Source organism: Armigeres subalbatus, unplaced genomic scaffold (genome assembly GCF_024139115.2).
Source record: "Armigeres subalbatus isolate Guangzhou_Male unplaced genomic scaffold, GZ_Asu_2 Contig519, whole genome shotgun sequence".
In the NCBI taxonomy this organism is placed as follows: domain Eukaryota; kingdom Metazoa; phylum Arthropoda; class Insecta; order Diptera; family Culicidae; genus Armigeres; species Armigeres subalbatus.
Genome location: NW_026943281.1, coordinates 63,768 through 78,971, shown reverse-complemented (window position 1 = coordinate 78,971; position 15,204 = coordinate 63,768). Strand labels below are relative to the sequence as shown.

Sequence of the window (15,204 nt, the reverse complement as noted above, 5' to 3'; positions counted from 1 at the left end):
TTAATTGCCTATATGCCGGGTATTAAGCCACCCGGAGTGGAAATTAATTACTATGTCTGAAACTTGATTATGCATATGTACAACATGTGATAGATTTAGTTCGGAAAAGGTATTGGAGGGTAACCGCCCCCTTCGGTGGGGTTTGATCCCACGACCCCAGTTCGCATGACAGGTGCTTTCCCTACTAAGCTACGAAGGACCTCCGTCGTCCACCGCAGCTTAGCGGGTACTGATGAAACCAAATTCCCAGCACCAGGTACCAGCAGCGATGCCAGATTATTTCAACATCAGTTCCGTAGATTTGCTCAAACATTTTGGACGGCCCGATTCCGGTAATCAGTCTCAAACCTTCCAGTTCCAGTACAAAAATGAAGTAAGGTCTGGCGTTAGTTGTTTTCAGATGTCACAATTGCCATGTGCGCCATTATGTGCATTACTCATAACAGTCTCGGAAACCGAATATGGGAAAAAATCGATCACAATTTGTGTGCAATTGAACGAATGTTATGAACCAAGAACAAAAGTGTGCTGACAACCGACCACCATCTTCTACTTTGATTACTTTGACTTTCGTTGATGATTAGGTTCTTTCTATATTTTTTCCCACATAAACCGTGGAACAATCATTTGTAACTATTACAAATAAAGAAGTCAACAGAGTACCCTAAGTCTCTAAAGTATCAAATGTTGGACTTGAAGTAGTTCTAGGTGGCTATATGTTTTATCTTGGTAGATTTTTGGCTTCGCAGTCTTGAAAGGAATTGAAAACTATGTTTTTAATCTTTTCCCGACGTTTCGGTCCATTCAAAAGCAGAAAAGCCAGTCCAGCCACCGAATTTCGGATATTAGAATTTTATTCAAATTGTCCGATACTAATTCGTACGGACCAAATTGGAACCATATAGTTATTTCCACAATTTTAAAAACTGGTTATCGTCAAAGAAATCCCTAACTCTGCGAAGCCAAAAATCTACCAAAATAAGTTCAATAATACAGTCGAGTAAAAAACAAAAAAAATTTTTTTACTAAAGATGTATCAAGAAACGCACGTACAAAGTCAGAGCCGCAGAATATATTGTAGCTTGAATCACAACATCAACGAATGTACATCGATGAATACATAAAATTATATTCACTGGATATACAGTACAGTGGATTTTACTGAAAAATAAATTGTGCTGGAGTACAAATAAAATGTCTGTCAAAGTTCAGCCGAAATGAATTGCTGAATAAATTGCTCAATTTTGGGCATCTCTATTTAGGTCCCTATCCCTATTTCTGAGTCTTATATAAAGATCCACTTTTACACCGGTGGTATCTAAACGGGAATGGAAAAACATAAAATAAAATTATCCGCGAGTTCCTAAATTTAGCGCTCTGCAAAATTTCGGCACTCTTAATACACTGAAATATTTACTGCGAATTCGTCAACAAATTCCCCTATGAATTGTTACATAAGTTCTTCCATGAGTCCTCAAGGAGCTATTCTACGAGTTCATCTAAAAATTATTTTATGAGAGATGTGTCCGGAGTTCTTCTAGCAAGAGTTATAGAAACCTTCCAAGAATTTCTCCGGCAGTGTCCGTGGACTTTTAGGATTCTTTTTCAGAAATATTTCCGGGAGTTTCCATATAACCTTCTCTATGATTTGAGTTCTTCCATTAGAATTCTTCAAAGATTTGTTTCGGTTGTTCTTAGAGCAAATTCTCCGGGAATTCCTCCAGTACAAATTTATGGGAGAATTTCTGGAGGAAGTCCATGCATCGAATTTCTGGAGAAATCCCAGGATGGAACTCTTTACAGTTAAAAAAAATCCTTTAAAAAATCCTGAAACATATTTCAGAATACATGCTTGAAGAAAATTCAAGACAAACTCCAGTGATTTTGAAATGTTGAAATGATCCACAAAACAACAAGTGTTTGATTCGCTTTAAAAAGTCAGTGCTTTTATACACCGCAATACATAGGGTAGAGAACCATTTGGGCAGCACTACCTATTCCCGTCCGCAACGTTCATTACTCGAGCGCATTACAGCATGAGCATGAGCATGAGCATGAGCATGAGATGATCGTACAATTCGTAGTTGCTACTCCGTGATTGACCAGAACTAGCGGAATTGCACAGGGAACCAACGGATGGGACTTGGGATTAGCTCTCCATCCTCAATGTGCACGTTCCGAAAGCTCAACTTTTAATGGGTCAATAACGGCGCCGGCCACGTCCTTACGATCATCGAGGGAAGGGAAGGAATGTTATTGTAACAATCGTTGTTTTAGAGACCGACGAATCGTCTGCATCTCTACGGTTGTTACGGGAAGGAGTATTGTAAGTAGGGAGAGGAAGTGTCATTACTTAGATCAGGATTCACCTTGGTAAGTGATGTAATCCAAGTAACTATCATGTTAATGTTGACGCGAGAACAAAGTAAATATCAGTTACGACGTATTGTGTTGTGTCATTGTTCACCCAACGTAAAGGCAGACAATCAATCGCTCCGGTAGAGCAATTACTAATTTATCTCTTATCTGTCCGTGATTGTTTCATATTCATCTAACGCGAGAGAAAATAATCATTACAAAACATAGATTATTTCACGTACAGAAAAAAAAAAACAGTTATATCTCTTTGTACGTTGGTAGCTAAGAACTATGTAACTACTGTAATGGAATGCAAATTGGTTTGTGATAATTCTAACATAATCTGCCCCTGAAAAATGTATGCTGGGTGTTTCTGTAATTGTAATATTACGTGGTCCCACTCAGGAAATTACGTACCGCACATGAGAAAACATCACAATGTTATTGATTCATAATAGCGGCGACACGTGAAGTTTTGAGCAAATCAACCACTTTCTTAATTTGTATAAATTATTCAGAATATTTACGATAAAGATCAAACATTTTTCATTAAACTAATCTTCAATGAAAGCAACATGCGAAACAGTAGCAAATAGAATATCCATTACGTGGACGAGCTTTTTTTTTTGTCTTTATTAGCGAGACTCGAGTTAATGATAGACAATACATATTAAAAATGCCAAAAGAATTTGTGAAGGAATGCAGCAGGAATTCTAGGAGAAAATGCTGGAATAATTCCTAAAGGGCTGAACAGATAAATTCCTGAAAAACATTCTAAAGGAAAAAAAATATTTTAAGCTCTTTGTAGTAGAATATATTCAACCGTCTAAGACGAGTTAAGTACTCTCCATTTAATTCCACCAATTATTTCGATATCTTTGCAGATACGTATTTTGACCACAACTGTGTGGTCGTCTTCAGTGTCTCGTACTTGACTCGACGGTTGGATTCAAAAGAAATTTGAGGATGAAGAGCCGAAGAATACTTAGAAGAGGGTTTGGAGGAATTGCCGAATTTTTTTCTGGTGGAATTGTCAAAGGAATTACTTGACAAGTTTTCGATGGAGCTCCTGGCAAAATTCCCGAAAGATTCTCTAGACTAGTTGCCGAAGGCATTCCTGACCGACTTGCCGAATTATTTTCTGAATGAACTATTGGAGAAACTGTCAAAATTATTTCAAAAGGTCTTGTCGTAGCAGTGGCGATGTTTGAAAAAAAAAAAAATCTAAAAAAATGTCTCTGAGGGGGGTTTTATGTTCTATGGTCATGCCGAAGGAGTTTCTTAAAGACTGCTGGAAAAATTGCCGAAAGAATGTACCGACGATTTTTGAGAAATTTCATGGAAAAGCTGCCGAAGGAATTTCTGGAGGAGTAACCGAAGGAATTTTTGGAGGAATTGCCGATAGAATGCCTGACGGATTTGCGGCCAGAATTCATGAATGAATTCCTGGAGGAACTGCTGCAATTGATGCTGAAAGAATTACCTAAGTAATTTTTATGGTCATCGACGAAGTGCCAAAAAAAATTGCAAAATGAATTATTTGCAGAATTGCCGAAAAAAATCATGGATAAATTTATGAAGAAATTGCCAAAGGAACACCTGGAGGAATTGCTAAAGGAGAATGTTTGAAAAATTGCCCGAAGAAAAAAAACCGAAGAAAATGCCGTAGGATCTTTTGAGGATTTGCCGGATGCATTCATGAAGGGCTTTTCGAAGATATTTCTGAAGGATTTGCCGAAGGGATTTGTGAATGTATTGCTGAATGTATTTCCGGAGGGATTACAGAAGATATTCTTAGAAGAATTTCCGAATACTTTGCTGGAGGAATTAGCGAAGGAACTTTTTGAAGAATTTCGGAAGGAATTGCGGGTGGAAGTAATTCGTAAAGACTGTGTTGAACTTAATCCTAGAATTAAATAAACACATTAATAAAGCAAAAAAAAAATTCGTGAAGAAATTGCCGAATTTATTCTTGGTGAAAACGCCTAAGGAAGTCCAGAAATAATTGCCTAAGAGATTCCTTAAAGAATTGCCGAAGGAATTGTTTGAAGGATTTTCTAAAGGAATTGCTGAACTTGTTCCTGGAGAAATTGTCAATATACTGAACGAATTGTCAAAGAAAATCCAGGAGTAATTGCCAAAGTGAATATTGGAGGAACTCCTGTAAGAATTCCTGGAGGAAATTCAGAATGAATTTCCGGAACAATTCTCGGAGGAACTGCTGAATGAGTTCTCGAAGGAAATACCGTAGATATTTCTGTACATATTTCCGAATGAATTTCTAGAGAAATCGCTAAAATAATTCCTTGAGGTATTTCCAAAGGCACTCCTGGAGAAATTGTGGAAATTATTCCTTGAAGAATTGCCGAAGGAAATCCTGGGAACTTGCCAAAGAGTCCTGGGGGTAATGCCGAAGTCATTTCAGAGGAATTGCTGAAGAAATTGTCGAAAGATTTCGATGGTGAAGTCGATTTTATTTTCAGTCAAATCCACGTGACCTTGTGAACCAGGTATGGAGATGAGGGATCCCTCGATCACCATGCCATTGTTATCAGAAACTCTGCAGCATGGACCTCAGTTTCTTACATCTATGTGAAATTGAAACGTTAGATCCCAATCAGCACGCGCAACATAATTCAAATAGCTTTTTGTTTCTAAAAAATGCATTGAAGACACTGGCAATACATCGAGTCACATTAAAGCCACTTTCCAGTTTCAGAAACACACAATGTTTCATATCCGTTTAAACGGCGTTGCAATATGCCACGAATCTGACTTTTTGGGTGATTTGGAATTCGATGTGTTCCATATCAGAAACAAAACAGATAAGTTGCAGTATTAATAACTCTTCGGTTAATTGCTGCTACGACAATATTTTTGATATGTTGCAAAACACTTTGAGCTCAGCAGAGCAGTATTTTATTTTTGACAGTCCCCTGCATGTTCCGTATAAGGTACAATCATGTTACAAATGACTTTGTTGTTTATGTAGTGTACTTTTAGCAGAACCTCCAAATGGAATTGATGGTGTGATGGTTATAGTGAAAGGTTTCAAATCTCAAGGTCCAATGTTCCAAATACGATGCGTTGTGCATAACTCAGACGTTTAGTAAGTTACACCATAGTTGTTATTCACTGAGAAACAAGTGGTGTCACTTGGGATCCAATCTCGCCCATCTTAATTGTCACCTGTCGTAATGCTTTTACGATGCAATTCAGTCGACTGTAGAAATTCTCTTCGCCTTGCAGATCGGCAACATCGGTGGATGCACAAAATGCCGTGCTTCTCGTTGTAGCTGGAGTTTTAGCAGAAAAGCATGCAAGAAAAGCTCATTTTACTGGAGCTAATAAATGTTCGATTTTATATCAATATTTTCTCAAAATGCGGCCCTTTGATTATATAATGTATATAAAAAACATTCTTCACGTTAGATTGGGCAAAGGATATTTTGATCTTTAGTTGTTAACTCAATATGGGGACACGAGAGCCTTCATTAATCACTTCTACGAAAGTTTTTTTTACTACGTAGGGACACCTTTGAAATACCGAATAAATGTATCAAATATATGAGTTTACGATTCATTTCAACACACTCACATAGTGTCAAAGTGGTGTGGTACGATACAATAAAAACATAACCTCCTGGCCAAAGACTCCTCAGACATATTTACTTGTTTTACCCTTCCGGGACTCGCTTGGTTCTGGACCGCTCACGCAGTCCCGCTTCTGTTGTGAACGAGAAGCGTGCTTTTTTCGAAGGTGTTGTACTTTTTACAAAGGCGCGAGTCCCCGAAGGTTACGAGCATTACATTGTGGTAAATATTCAAATCCAATTTAATTGCATAAAAACATAAAATAGATTGATCTCACCCGATTCGAAGTATTTCCAAATACCATCTGTGCGTAATCCTTTTTGAATTGTCGTCGCCACATATTCTGCCTGGGCCCGCTTCAGTTCTGCCGCTACCACTGATCGCATTTGAATGTTTTGCAGACCATCAATCGTCCAAAGAATGCTATTCAAATGCTGAACATCTTCACAACACAGAGTTCAATTTCTTCAAAACAAAATTCACATTTTCATCACAATTCACAATCCACAAATAGGTAATTAGATAAATTTTGAAAAAAAAAAAATGACACGGGCAGAGGAGACAAACAATCCACCCTGTCACAAACGTGGCTTACTTCGATCTTCATTACTCGAGCGCATTACAACCGAATTACTTGTTTCTTAGTGCATGGTTAGTTTCTGTCACTGTCGATATCTAGTGATGTACAGAAAATCAAGCCATTTGGTTGGAACGCGCTCAAGTTATTAATGTTGCGGGAGGGAATAGGGGGTGCTGCCCAAATGGTCCCGCTCCCTATGCTTATACGTCGGACAAAAATGAAAATTAACTCTAGCAATGCACGTTGTGAACCCAATATGTTTATGAAATTGCTAAACTTACGAGTAGGCTCAAGTTCTTCAACAAAAGTCATGAATAACGTGTTGTTGAATTTCTTGTAGGGATGTGTGAACAAGTCACCAGAAAACCATAACAGACTAATATGAGATTATGCCCTTATGAATCAACGATTAAAATTAAAACTGAGAAAACAATCCGTAGATTTCCGTAGAAATTTTCGAATTTCCGTAGATTTTATATACGGATCCGTAGATCCGTAGAAAGCATTCAATTCCGTAGATCTACGGAAATTTCCGTAGATCTGGCATCGCTGGGTACCAGCCGATCTCTCGCAATACATTTTCAGAACTAACTCTCTCAAATGTATTTTTGTACACAATGTCAACCAAGTAGGATGAGTATTTAATATTGTCCGGCTCCTACACACTTGCTTCATCAGCAACGGCGCTCAATTAAGTAGGGTTGTGTGAGGTTGTGCCAGTTTGGTCGTCAGATCCCAACACGACCACACAAGCGAAGAGAGATCGTCACTCGAGATCAGTACATTCAGTACATACATATGCATAATCAAGTTTCAGACATAGTAATTAATTTCCACTCCGCGTGGCTTAATACCCGGCATATAGGCAATTAACTTTGAATGCACTGATCTCGAGTGGCGATCTCTCTTCGCTTGTGTGGTCGGGATCTGACGACCAAACTGGCACAACCTCACACAACCCTACTTCATTGAGCGCCGTTGTTGATGAAGCAAGTGTAGGAGCCGGACAATATTAAATACTCATCCTACTTGGTTGACATTGTGTACAAAAATACATTTGAGAGAGTTAGTTCTGAAAATGTATTGCGAGAGATCGGCTGGTACCTGGTGCTGGGAATTTGGTTTCATCAATACCCGCTAAGCTGCGGTGGACGACGGAGGTCCTTCGTAGCTTAGTAGGGAAAGCACCTGTCATGCGAACTGGGGTCGTGGGATCAAACCCCACCGAAGGGGCGGTTACCCTCCAATACCTTTTCCGAACTAAATCTATCACATGTTGTACATATGCATAATCAAGTTTCAGACATAGTAATAAAATGTTATTTCCCTCTTTAAGCGCTGGAATTGGCTTTTGAGGTTTTTTTAAAGGGTTTCGGACTGGGATCCAACTTCGAGACATTATTCTCTAAATTGGTATTTCTCGGAAAAGCGAAAAGTTCTTTAATTTCATTTTGCAAATCTCGCCAAATAACTTTCAACGCGGGATCGCGAGTTCTTTGGTATTGCCTTCGCCTCACATTTTTAAGACGGATCAGTAGCTGAAGATCGTTGTCAATAATAATGGAGTTGAATTTAATTTCACATTCAGGAATTGCAATGCCCTTGGCTTCGACAATTAAATTAGTCAAAGATACGAGAGCATTATCAATATCACTTTTGGTATCGAGAGGAATATCCACATCAAAATTCCTATCGATATACGTGTTATAGCCCAATCAGCTCTATAATAATTAAAAGTAGAGCTGATTGGATTGTTAATGGCTTCTTGTGAGATTTCAAACGTCACAGGAAGGTGATCAGAGTCGAAGTCAGCATGAGTTACCAATTGGCCACATAGCTGACTTGAATCCGTTAAAACTAAATCAATTGTAGAAGGATTTCGACTGGATGAAAAACAAGTTGGCCCATTGGGATATTGAATAGTATAATATCTCGCAGAACAATCTTCAAATAAAATTTTACCATTGGAATTGCTTTGAGCATTATTCCATGAACGGTGTTTCAGTGTTTCATAACGGTGTTATGAAAAAAATGTATTTGTTGCGAGTTAGAATTTGAAGATCATCTCTCAACAAATTCCTTTGCTGCATATTGCACTAGGCAAGGCAAGTAGGCAGCAATAAAAGAGAATTGTCAAAAATTTGTTTCAATAGAAACTCCCAAGGTTTCGAAAACTTTGGTTGCAAACGAAGAATATAATTTATGTTTGATACGTCTATTAATGACAATGGCGACCCCACCACACAGGCGCTGTCAAGACGATCATTTCGGTAAATAAAATAATTTGTATCTCTTTTGATGAAAAGACCAGATTTTAAATATGTTTCAGTTATAATGGCAATGTGCACATTATGAACTGATAGGAAGTTGAATAACTCATCTTCCTTACTCTTTAGGGGGGCATTCCAATTAAAAAATTTCAAAGAGTTATTTGGATCCATTAAAACGAAGTCCAATAACAATTTTTTGAGTAAATTTGATACCAACCTGAACAGCTTCAGTGTTGGTATTTGCTTTGAACATTGCATCAATCATGTGATGCAATTGTTCATTTAGAAAATCAAAGTCGGAAGCAGACATGCTACCTGAATCGTCAGAACGAACGTTATTTTCCGTTGAAGAATGGGTATGAAAATCATTCATCGCCGGTGAATTTTCAGAAATGAAATTTTGCCTGCCTGCAGCGATGCTTGCATAGGTGTTTAAAAAATTAGAATTCGACGAACTCAGACCGCATCGTGCTTTCGTGCTGTGTGGTTCTTTCTCTCTTTGCGGAAGGAAGTTTTTAATACTACCCGAAGCTATTTTAATTTCAACAGTGCTTCTCAGCGCTATTTGTACCCACTGATCCCGTTACGATCTTTGAAAGGACCCGTGCCTTCGTTTTACGTTGGGCCCGTTTGCGGAAGTAAAATTCCGACAAGCGGTGCTAATCCGGTGGACACCGTTCTGGGAAAAAACCTCTTAGGAGGTCACGCCTCCACGCTCAGCAGTGAGTATTAATAAAAACAAGAGGAAGGAGTCTTTGAATTCTCCACTTCCTTCTAAGAAACAAGGTTTCAAGACCGTCCTGCCAAAGCGCGGAAAAAATAGAAGGAAGCTGGAGAATTCAGATATTCCTTCAAACTCTAATGTCGGAAATAATTTTTCTCCTATCGAACTGAGCAATCAGTTCGATTTGATTAATGATGATATTGAGCAAATCGAATCTAGCCCAGGTGATTCGATTCATGCGAAAAAGCAAAGGATTCCGCCGATTGTGGTATCTGTTGCCGAGTTTTCTGGCTTTAGGAATGAGATTTTGAGTAACCTTCAGGGGATCAAGGTTTCATTTCAGATTGCTAGGAAGGGTGACTGCCGCGTTTTGCCGGGATCCTTTGACGATCGCAAACGTCTTCTTCAGTATTTAACTGAGAAGCGCCATAAATTCTTCACATACGACGACAAAACTGAGCGATTGTTCAAAGTCGTCTTGAAGGTCTCCCAGTGATGACAAATCACTGGATGAGATTAAATTGAAATTTCTCAATTACTTGGATTTTCACCAGTCCAAGTAATTAAGATGAAAAAGAAATCCCACTCTGGTACTTCCCGGAGGGGCCCAGAATTTAGTTTAGTTCATTTTAACAAAAGTGAACTAAATAATATGAAAAGTTTGGAAAAGGCCTGTATTATGGCTCATGTCCGTGTTACATGGGAACATTTCCGCAGGCCTGGGGGAGATTTCCAAAACCCCACCCAGTGTCGTAAGTGCCAAAAGTGGGGTCATGGAACCAAACATTGTCACATGGATGCTAAATGCATGATTTGTAGTGCAACCTCTCACGCCAAGGACGCATGTTCAATAAATTTAAATGTGCAAATTGTGGGGGCAATCATAAATCCAATTTCTGGGAATGCCCTTCACGCAAAAAAGTTTTGAATTCCCGTGCAAAATTGATGACGGGAAATTCCAATCGGATCCCAGATTCGACGGGTAGAAATTTCAAACGCTCAAATTTCGAAACCGGTTACCGGTCGAGCAATTCATACCCACCACAATTCACCAACAAATTTTGCCGCTCGTCAACGGGTAGCAAGCACTTCAGTAAATTCCAATTTTTCCAATGTACCTACGTATGCAAACATCGCTGCTGGTAGACAAAATTTCTCTTCTCAAAATGAGGTTTATACCCATGTCCCAACGGAAAATAACGGTCATATTGCCGATACAGGTAGCATGACTGCTTCCGATTTTGATGTTTTAACTGAACAATTGCATCACATGATTGATGCAATGTTCAAAGCAAATACCATTCCTGAAGCTGTTCAGGTTGGTATAAAGTACACACAAAAAATTGTTATCGGACTCCGTTTCAATGGATCCAAATAATTGTGTGAAAGTTCTAAATTGGAATGCCCGCTCTCTAAAGGGTAAGGAAGATGAATTATTCAACTTCCTTTCAGTTCATAATGTGCATATTGCCATTATAACTGAAACGTATTTTAAACCAGGACTCTCCATTAAAAGAGATCCAAACTATTTTATCTACAGAAATGATCGTCTTGACAGCGCCTGTGGTGGGGTCGCCATTGTCATTAATAGACGTATCAAACATAAATTATTTTCTTCGTTTGAAACCAAAGTTTTTGAAACCTTGGGAGTTTCTGTTGAAACAAATTTTGGGCAATTTTCCTTCATTGCAGCCTACTTGCCTTTTCAATGCAATGGGCAGCAAAAGAATTTGTTGAAAGCTGATCTTCAAATTCTGACTCGCAACAAATCAAAATTCTTCGTAATTGGTGACTTCAATGCCAAACACCGTTCATGGAATAATGCTCAAAGCAATTCCAATGGTAAAATTTTATTTGAAGATTGTTCTGCGAGATATTATACTATTCAATATCCCAATGGACCAACTTGTTTTTCTTCCAGTCGAAATCCTTCTACAATTGATTTAGTTTTAACGGATTCAAGTCAGCTGTGTGGCCAATTGGTAACTCATGCTGACTTTGACTCTGATCATCTTCCTGTGACATTTGAAATCTCACAAGAAGCCATTTATAATCCAATCAGCTCTACTTTTAATTATCATATAGCTGATTGGGATTTATATAAAACGTATATCGATAGGAATTTTGATGTTGATTTTCCTCTCGATACCAAAAGTGATATGTATTGATAATGCTCTCGTATCTTTGACAAATTTAATTGTCGAAGCCAGAGGCATTGCAATTCCTAAATGTGAAATTAAATTCAACTCCATTATTATTGACGACGATCTTCAGTTACTGATCCGTCTTAAAAATGTGAGGCGAAGGCAATACCAAAGAACTCGCGATCCCGCGTTGAAAGTTATTTGGCGAGATTTGCAAAATGAAATTAAAAACGTTTCGCTATTCTGAGAAATACCAACTTTGAGAATAATGTCTCGAAGTTGGATCCCAGTTCGAAACCCTTTTGGTTATTAACATAAATTCTTAAAAAACCTCATACGCCAATTCCATCGCTTAAAGACGGAAATAAAATTTTATTAACAAATGGCGAAAAGGCTCAAACACTTGACCACCAGTTCCAGAGTGCCCATAATTTTAGTCTAGGTCTCACTAGTCCAATTGAGGAGCAGGTTACACGGAGCTTCGAAGACATTCTCAGTAAAGAGAATGTTTTTGACCCTTCGTTGGGAACTAATTTGGATGAAGTGAGATCTATTACTAGAAAATTTAAAAATATGAAAACACCGGGTGATGATGGTATTTTCTACATACTTATCAAACAACTTCCTGAGAGCTCTTTATCCTTTTTGGTAAATTAATTTAACAAATGTTGTCAATTGGCATACTTACCAGATAAATGGAAAAACGCCAAACTTGTTCCAATTTTGAAGCCGAACAAAAATACAGCTGATTCTTCTAGTTATCGCCCAATCAGTTTGCTTTCTTCAAAAAGCAAATTGTTTGAAAAGCTTATTTTAAATAGAATGAAGGTTCATATTAATGCCAATTCTATTTTTGCTGATGAGCAATTTGGTTTTCGCCATGGGCATTCAACCACTCATCAGTTATTAAGAGTAACGAATTCAATTCGGCTGAACAAATCTGAATGATATTCGACTGGAGTTGCTCTTCTTGATATAGAAACAGCATTTGACAGTGTTTGGCATGAAGGTTTGATTGTAAAATTGATGAATTTTAATTTTCTTCCGTACATCATTAAACTGATCCAAAATTGTTTTTCAGATCGCTCACTGCAGGTAAACTATCAGAATACTAAATCTGATAGATTACCTGTAAGGGCTGGTGTCCCCAAGGCAGCATACTGGGGCCCATATTGTATAACATTTTACTTCTGACTTACCTGATTTACCACCAGGGTGTCAAAAATCTTTGTTTGCAGATGACACGGGCCTTTCAGCCAAAGGGCGAAGCCTTCGTGTCATTTGTAGTAGATTACAAAAAAGTTTGGATATTTTCTCCACTTACTTGCAAAAATGGAAAATTTCTCCAAATGCTTCCAAAACTCAGCTTATAATTTTCCCACATAAGCCGAGAGCTTCTTATTTGAAACCTTCTAGCAGACATATTGTCACTATATGAATGGGGTTCCAATTAATTGGTCTAGCAAAGCTAAATATTTAGGACTTCTGCTAGATCAAAAAATAACTTTTAAAAATCACATTGAAGGCCTTCAAGCCAAATGTAACAAATATATTAAGTGTCAATTTCCACTTATAAACAGAAAATCAAAACTTTGTCTTAAGAACAAACTTTTGATTTGCAAACAAATTTTTAGACCTGCCATGTTGTATGCTATGCCAATATGGACTAGTTGCTGCAATACCAGAAAGAAGGCACTCCAGAGGATTCAAAATAAAATTTTGAAAATGATTCTGAAGTTGCCTCCGTGGTATAGTACCAATGAACTTCATAGAATTTCTAATATTGAGACATTGCAACAAATGTCCTACAAAATAATTTCCAATTTTAGATAAAAATCGTTGCAATCTTCTATTGCAACGATTAACTCCTTGTACCCTTAGTATAAAATAGGTTAAGATTAGTTTAAGTTGAAAACATTGTAATTCCTACATGGTTCAAGTCAACCAGAGGAAAAATTCTAACTGCCAGAGGCAATTGAAATGTATTAATAATAACTAAAAAGTAACATAGCAAATAAGGATGATAGTGTTAAGAAAACACGGAACACCTAGTCTAAGAGATGAATGCATGTATTAGATAATTAGCAAATAAAATTATTAAAAAAAAAAAAAAAAACTTCGACGAACTGTTCGTTACCCGGTGAGAGGTAGGAGTAAAATTTGTTCGTTGATTGTGGTGGGTATGAATTCGACCGGCAAATGATTGCGGATTTTGAGCGTTTAAAATATGTTTACCCGGCGAATCTGGGATCCTATTGGAATTTACCTTCATCAATTTTGCACGAGGATTCATCAATTTTGTACGAGGATTTGCCATGGCAAATAGCGCATGAAGTGATGGCATTGAGATGTCTCAAAGCGATTCACCACACAGGTACACAAACTTCGTGAGACTTGCGTGCGCTAAATTTTATGTCAATCTAATCCTTTTTGTACGCGTACATGATGTCTGGTCAGAAGATGATTCATTGCACAAATGTACCAATGGTACATTATACCATGCGTCTCCATATGCTTTTATGCTTATATTATGCTGACCAGTTTTCAGAATCCTTACGTTTCCTCCGAGAGGCCCATTATTGTCTGAAAAACACTAATTGAGAAATTTAGATATCGTAATAACTTTTTTTTATATATCTTTATTTTAGAGGTTTGCAGCCCTAGGCTGGCTCACCTCTTAAACTCGTAATAACTTGGATTATCGTAATAACTTAGTATTTTAACTTATATGAACATCACGTCACGTTAAAGCGAAGAATCCCCTCCTACTTCGTGAACAAATATTTTCGGAATTTTATAGTCAATCAGCTAACCTCAGTAGGTAGTTGATTTTAGAGGTCGAGAACACATGATTCGCTATTACAAACATCGAAAGCGCTTATTCAACTAAAAACTAAATGTTCATGATAGTATTAGAGGCACAAGTATCGATTAGATAGTTCCGTTAGGATACGGCAGTCATATATCTTATAGCTGGCAAGGACAGTGACTCAATATTGATGAAGTGTCCTCCCCTTTTATTTCACGGGAACTTCTGAATCTCCAGGAAATCCAGGAAGAGATCTGCCGGCTGACCTGGAGACTACCTGGAGAGCTGTTTAAACACGGTGGTGATGCACCGGCTAGAGAGTTACACTGGGTAATTACCAAGGTTTGAGAGGATGAGGTTCTTCCGCAGGAGTGGATCGAAGGTATCGTGTGTCCTATCTACAAAAAGGGCGATAAGCTGGATTGTAGGCACTACCGCGCAATCATATTGCTGAACGCCGCCTACAAGTTATTCTCCCAAATTTTATGCCGCCGACTAGCACCAATTGCAAGAGAGTTCGTGGGGCAGTACCAGGCGGGATTTAAGGGTGAACGCTCTACCACAGACCAGGTGTTCGCCATACGTCAGGTATTGCAGAAATGCCGCGAATACAACGTGCCCACACATCATCTATTTATCGGCTTCAAAGCCGCATATGATACAATCGATCGGGACCAGCTATGGCAGCTAATGCACGAAAACGGATTTCCGGATAAACTGATACA

The 15,204-nt window shown here is 38.2% G+C and overlaps 1 protein-coding gene across 1 annotated transcript in view; it reads right to left on the bottom strand.

Annotated features, from left to right (window-relative positions):
* Positions 1 to 6,307, bottom strand: part of LOC134204339 (dual oxidase maturation factor 1-like) — a 39,951-nt gene extending 33,644 nt beyond the window's left edge. The window contains exon 1 of the mRNA XM_062679167.1: positions 6,230 to 6,307. Coding sequence (XP_062535151.1) covers positions 6,230 to 6,292 — 63 coding nt within the window. The 5' untranslated portion in view covers positions 6,293 to 6,307. The remainder of the gene's footprint in view (positions 1 to 6,229) is intronic.
* Between the last annotated feature and the right edge of the window lie 8,897 nt (positions 6,308 to 15,204).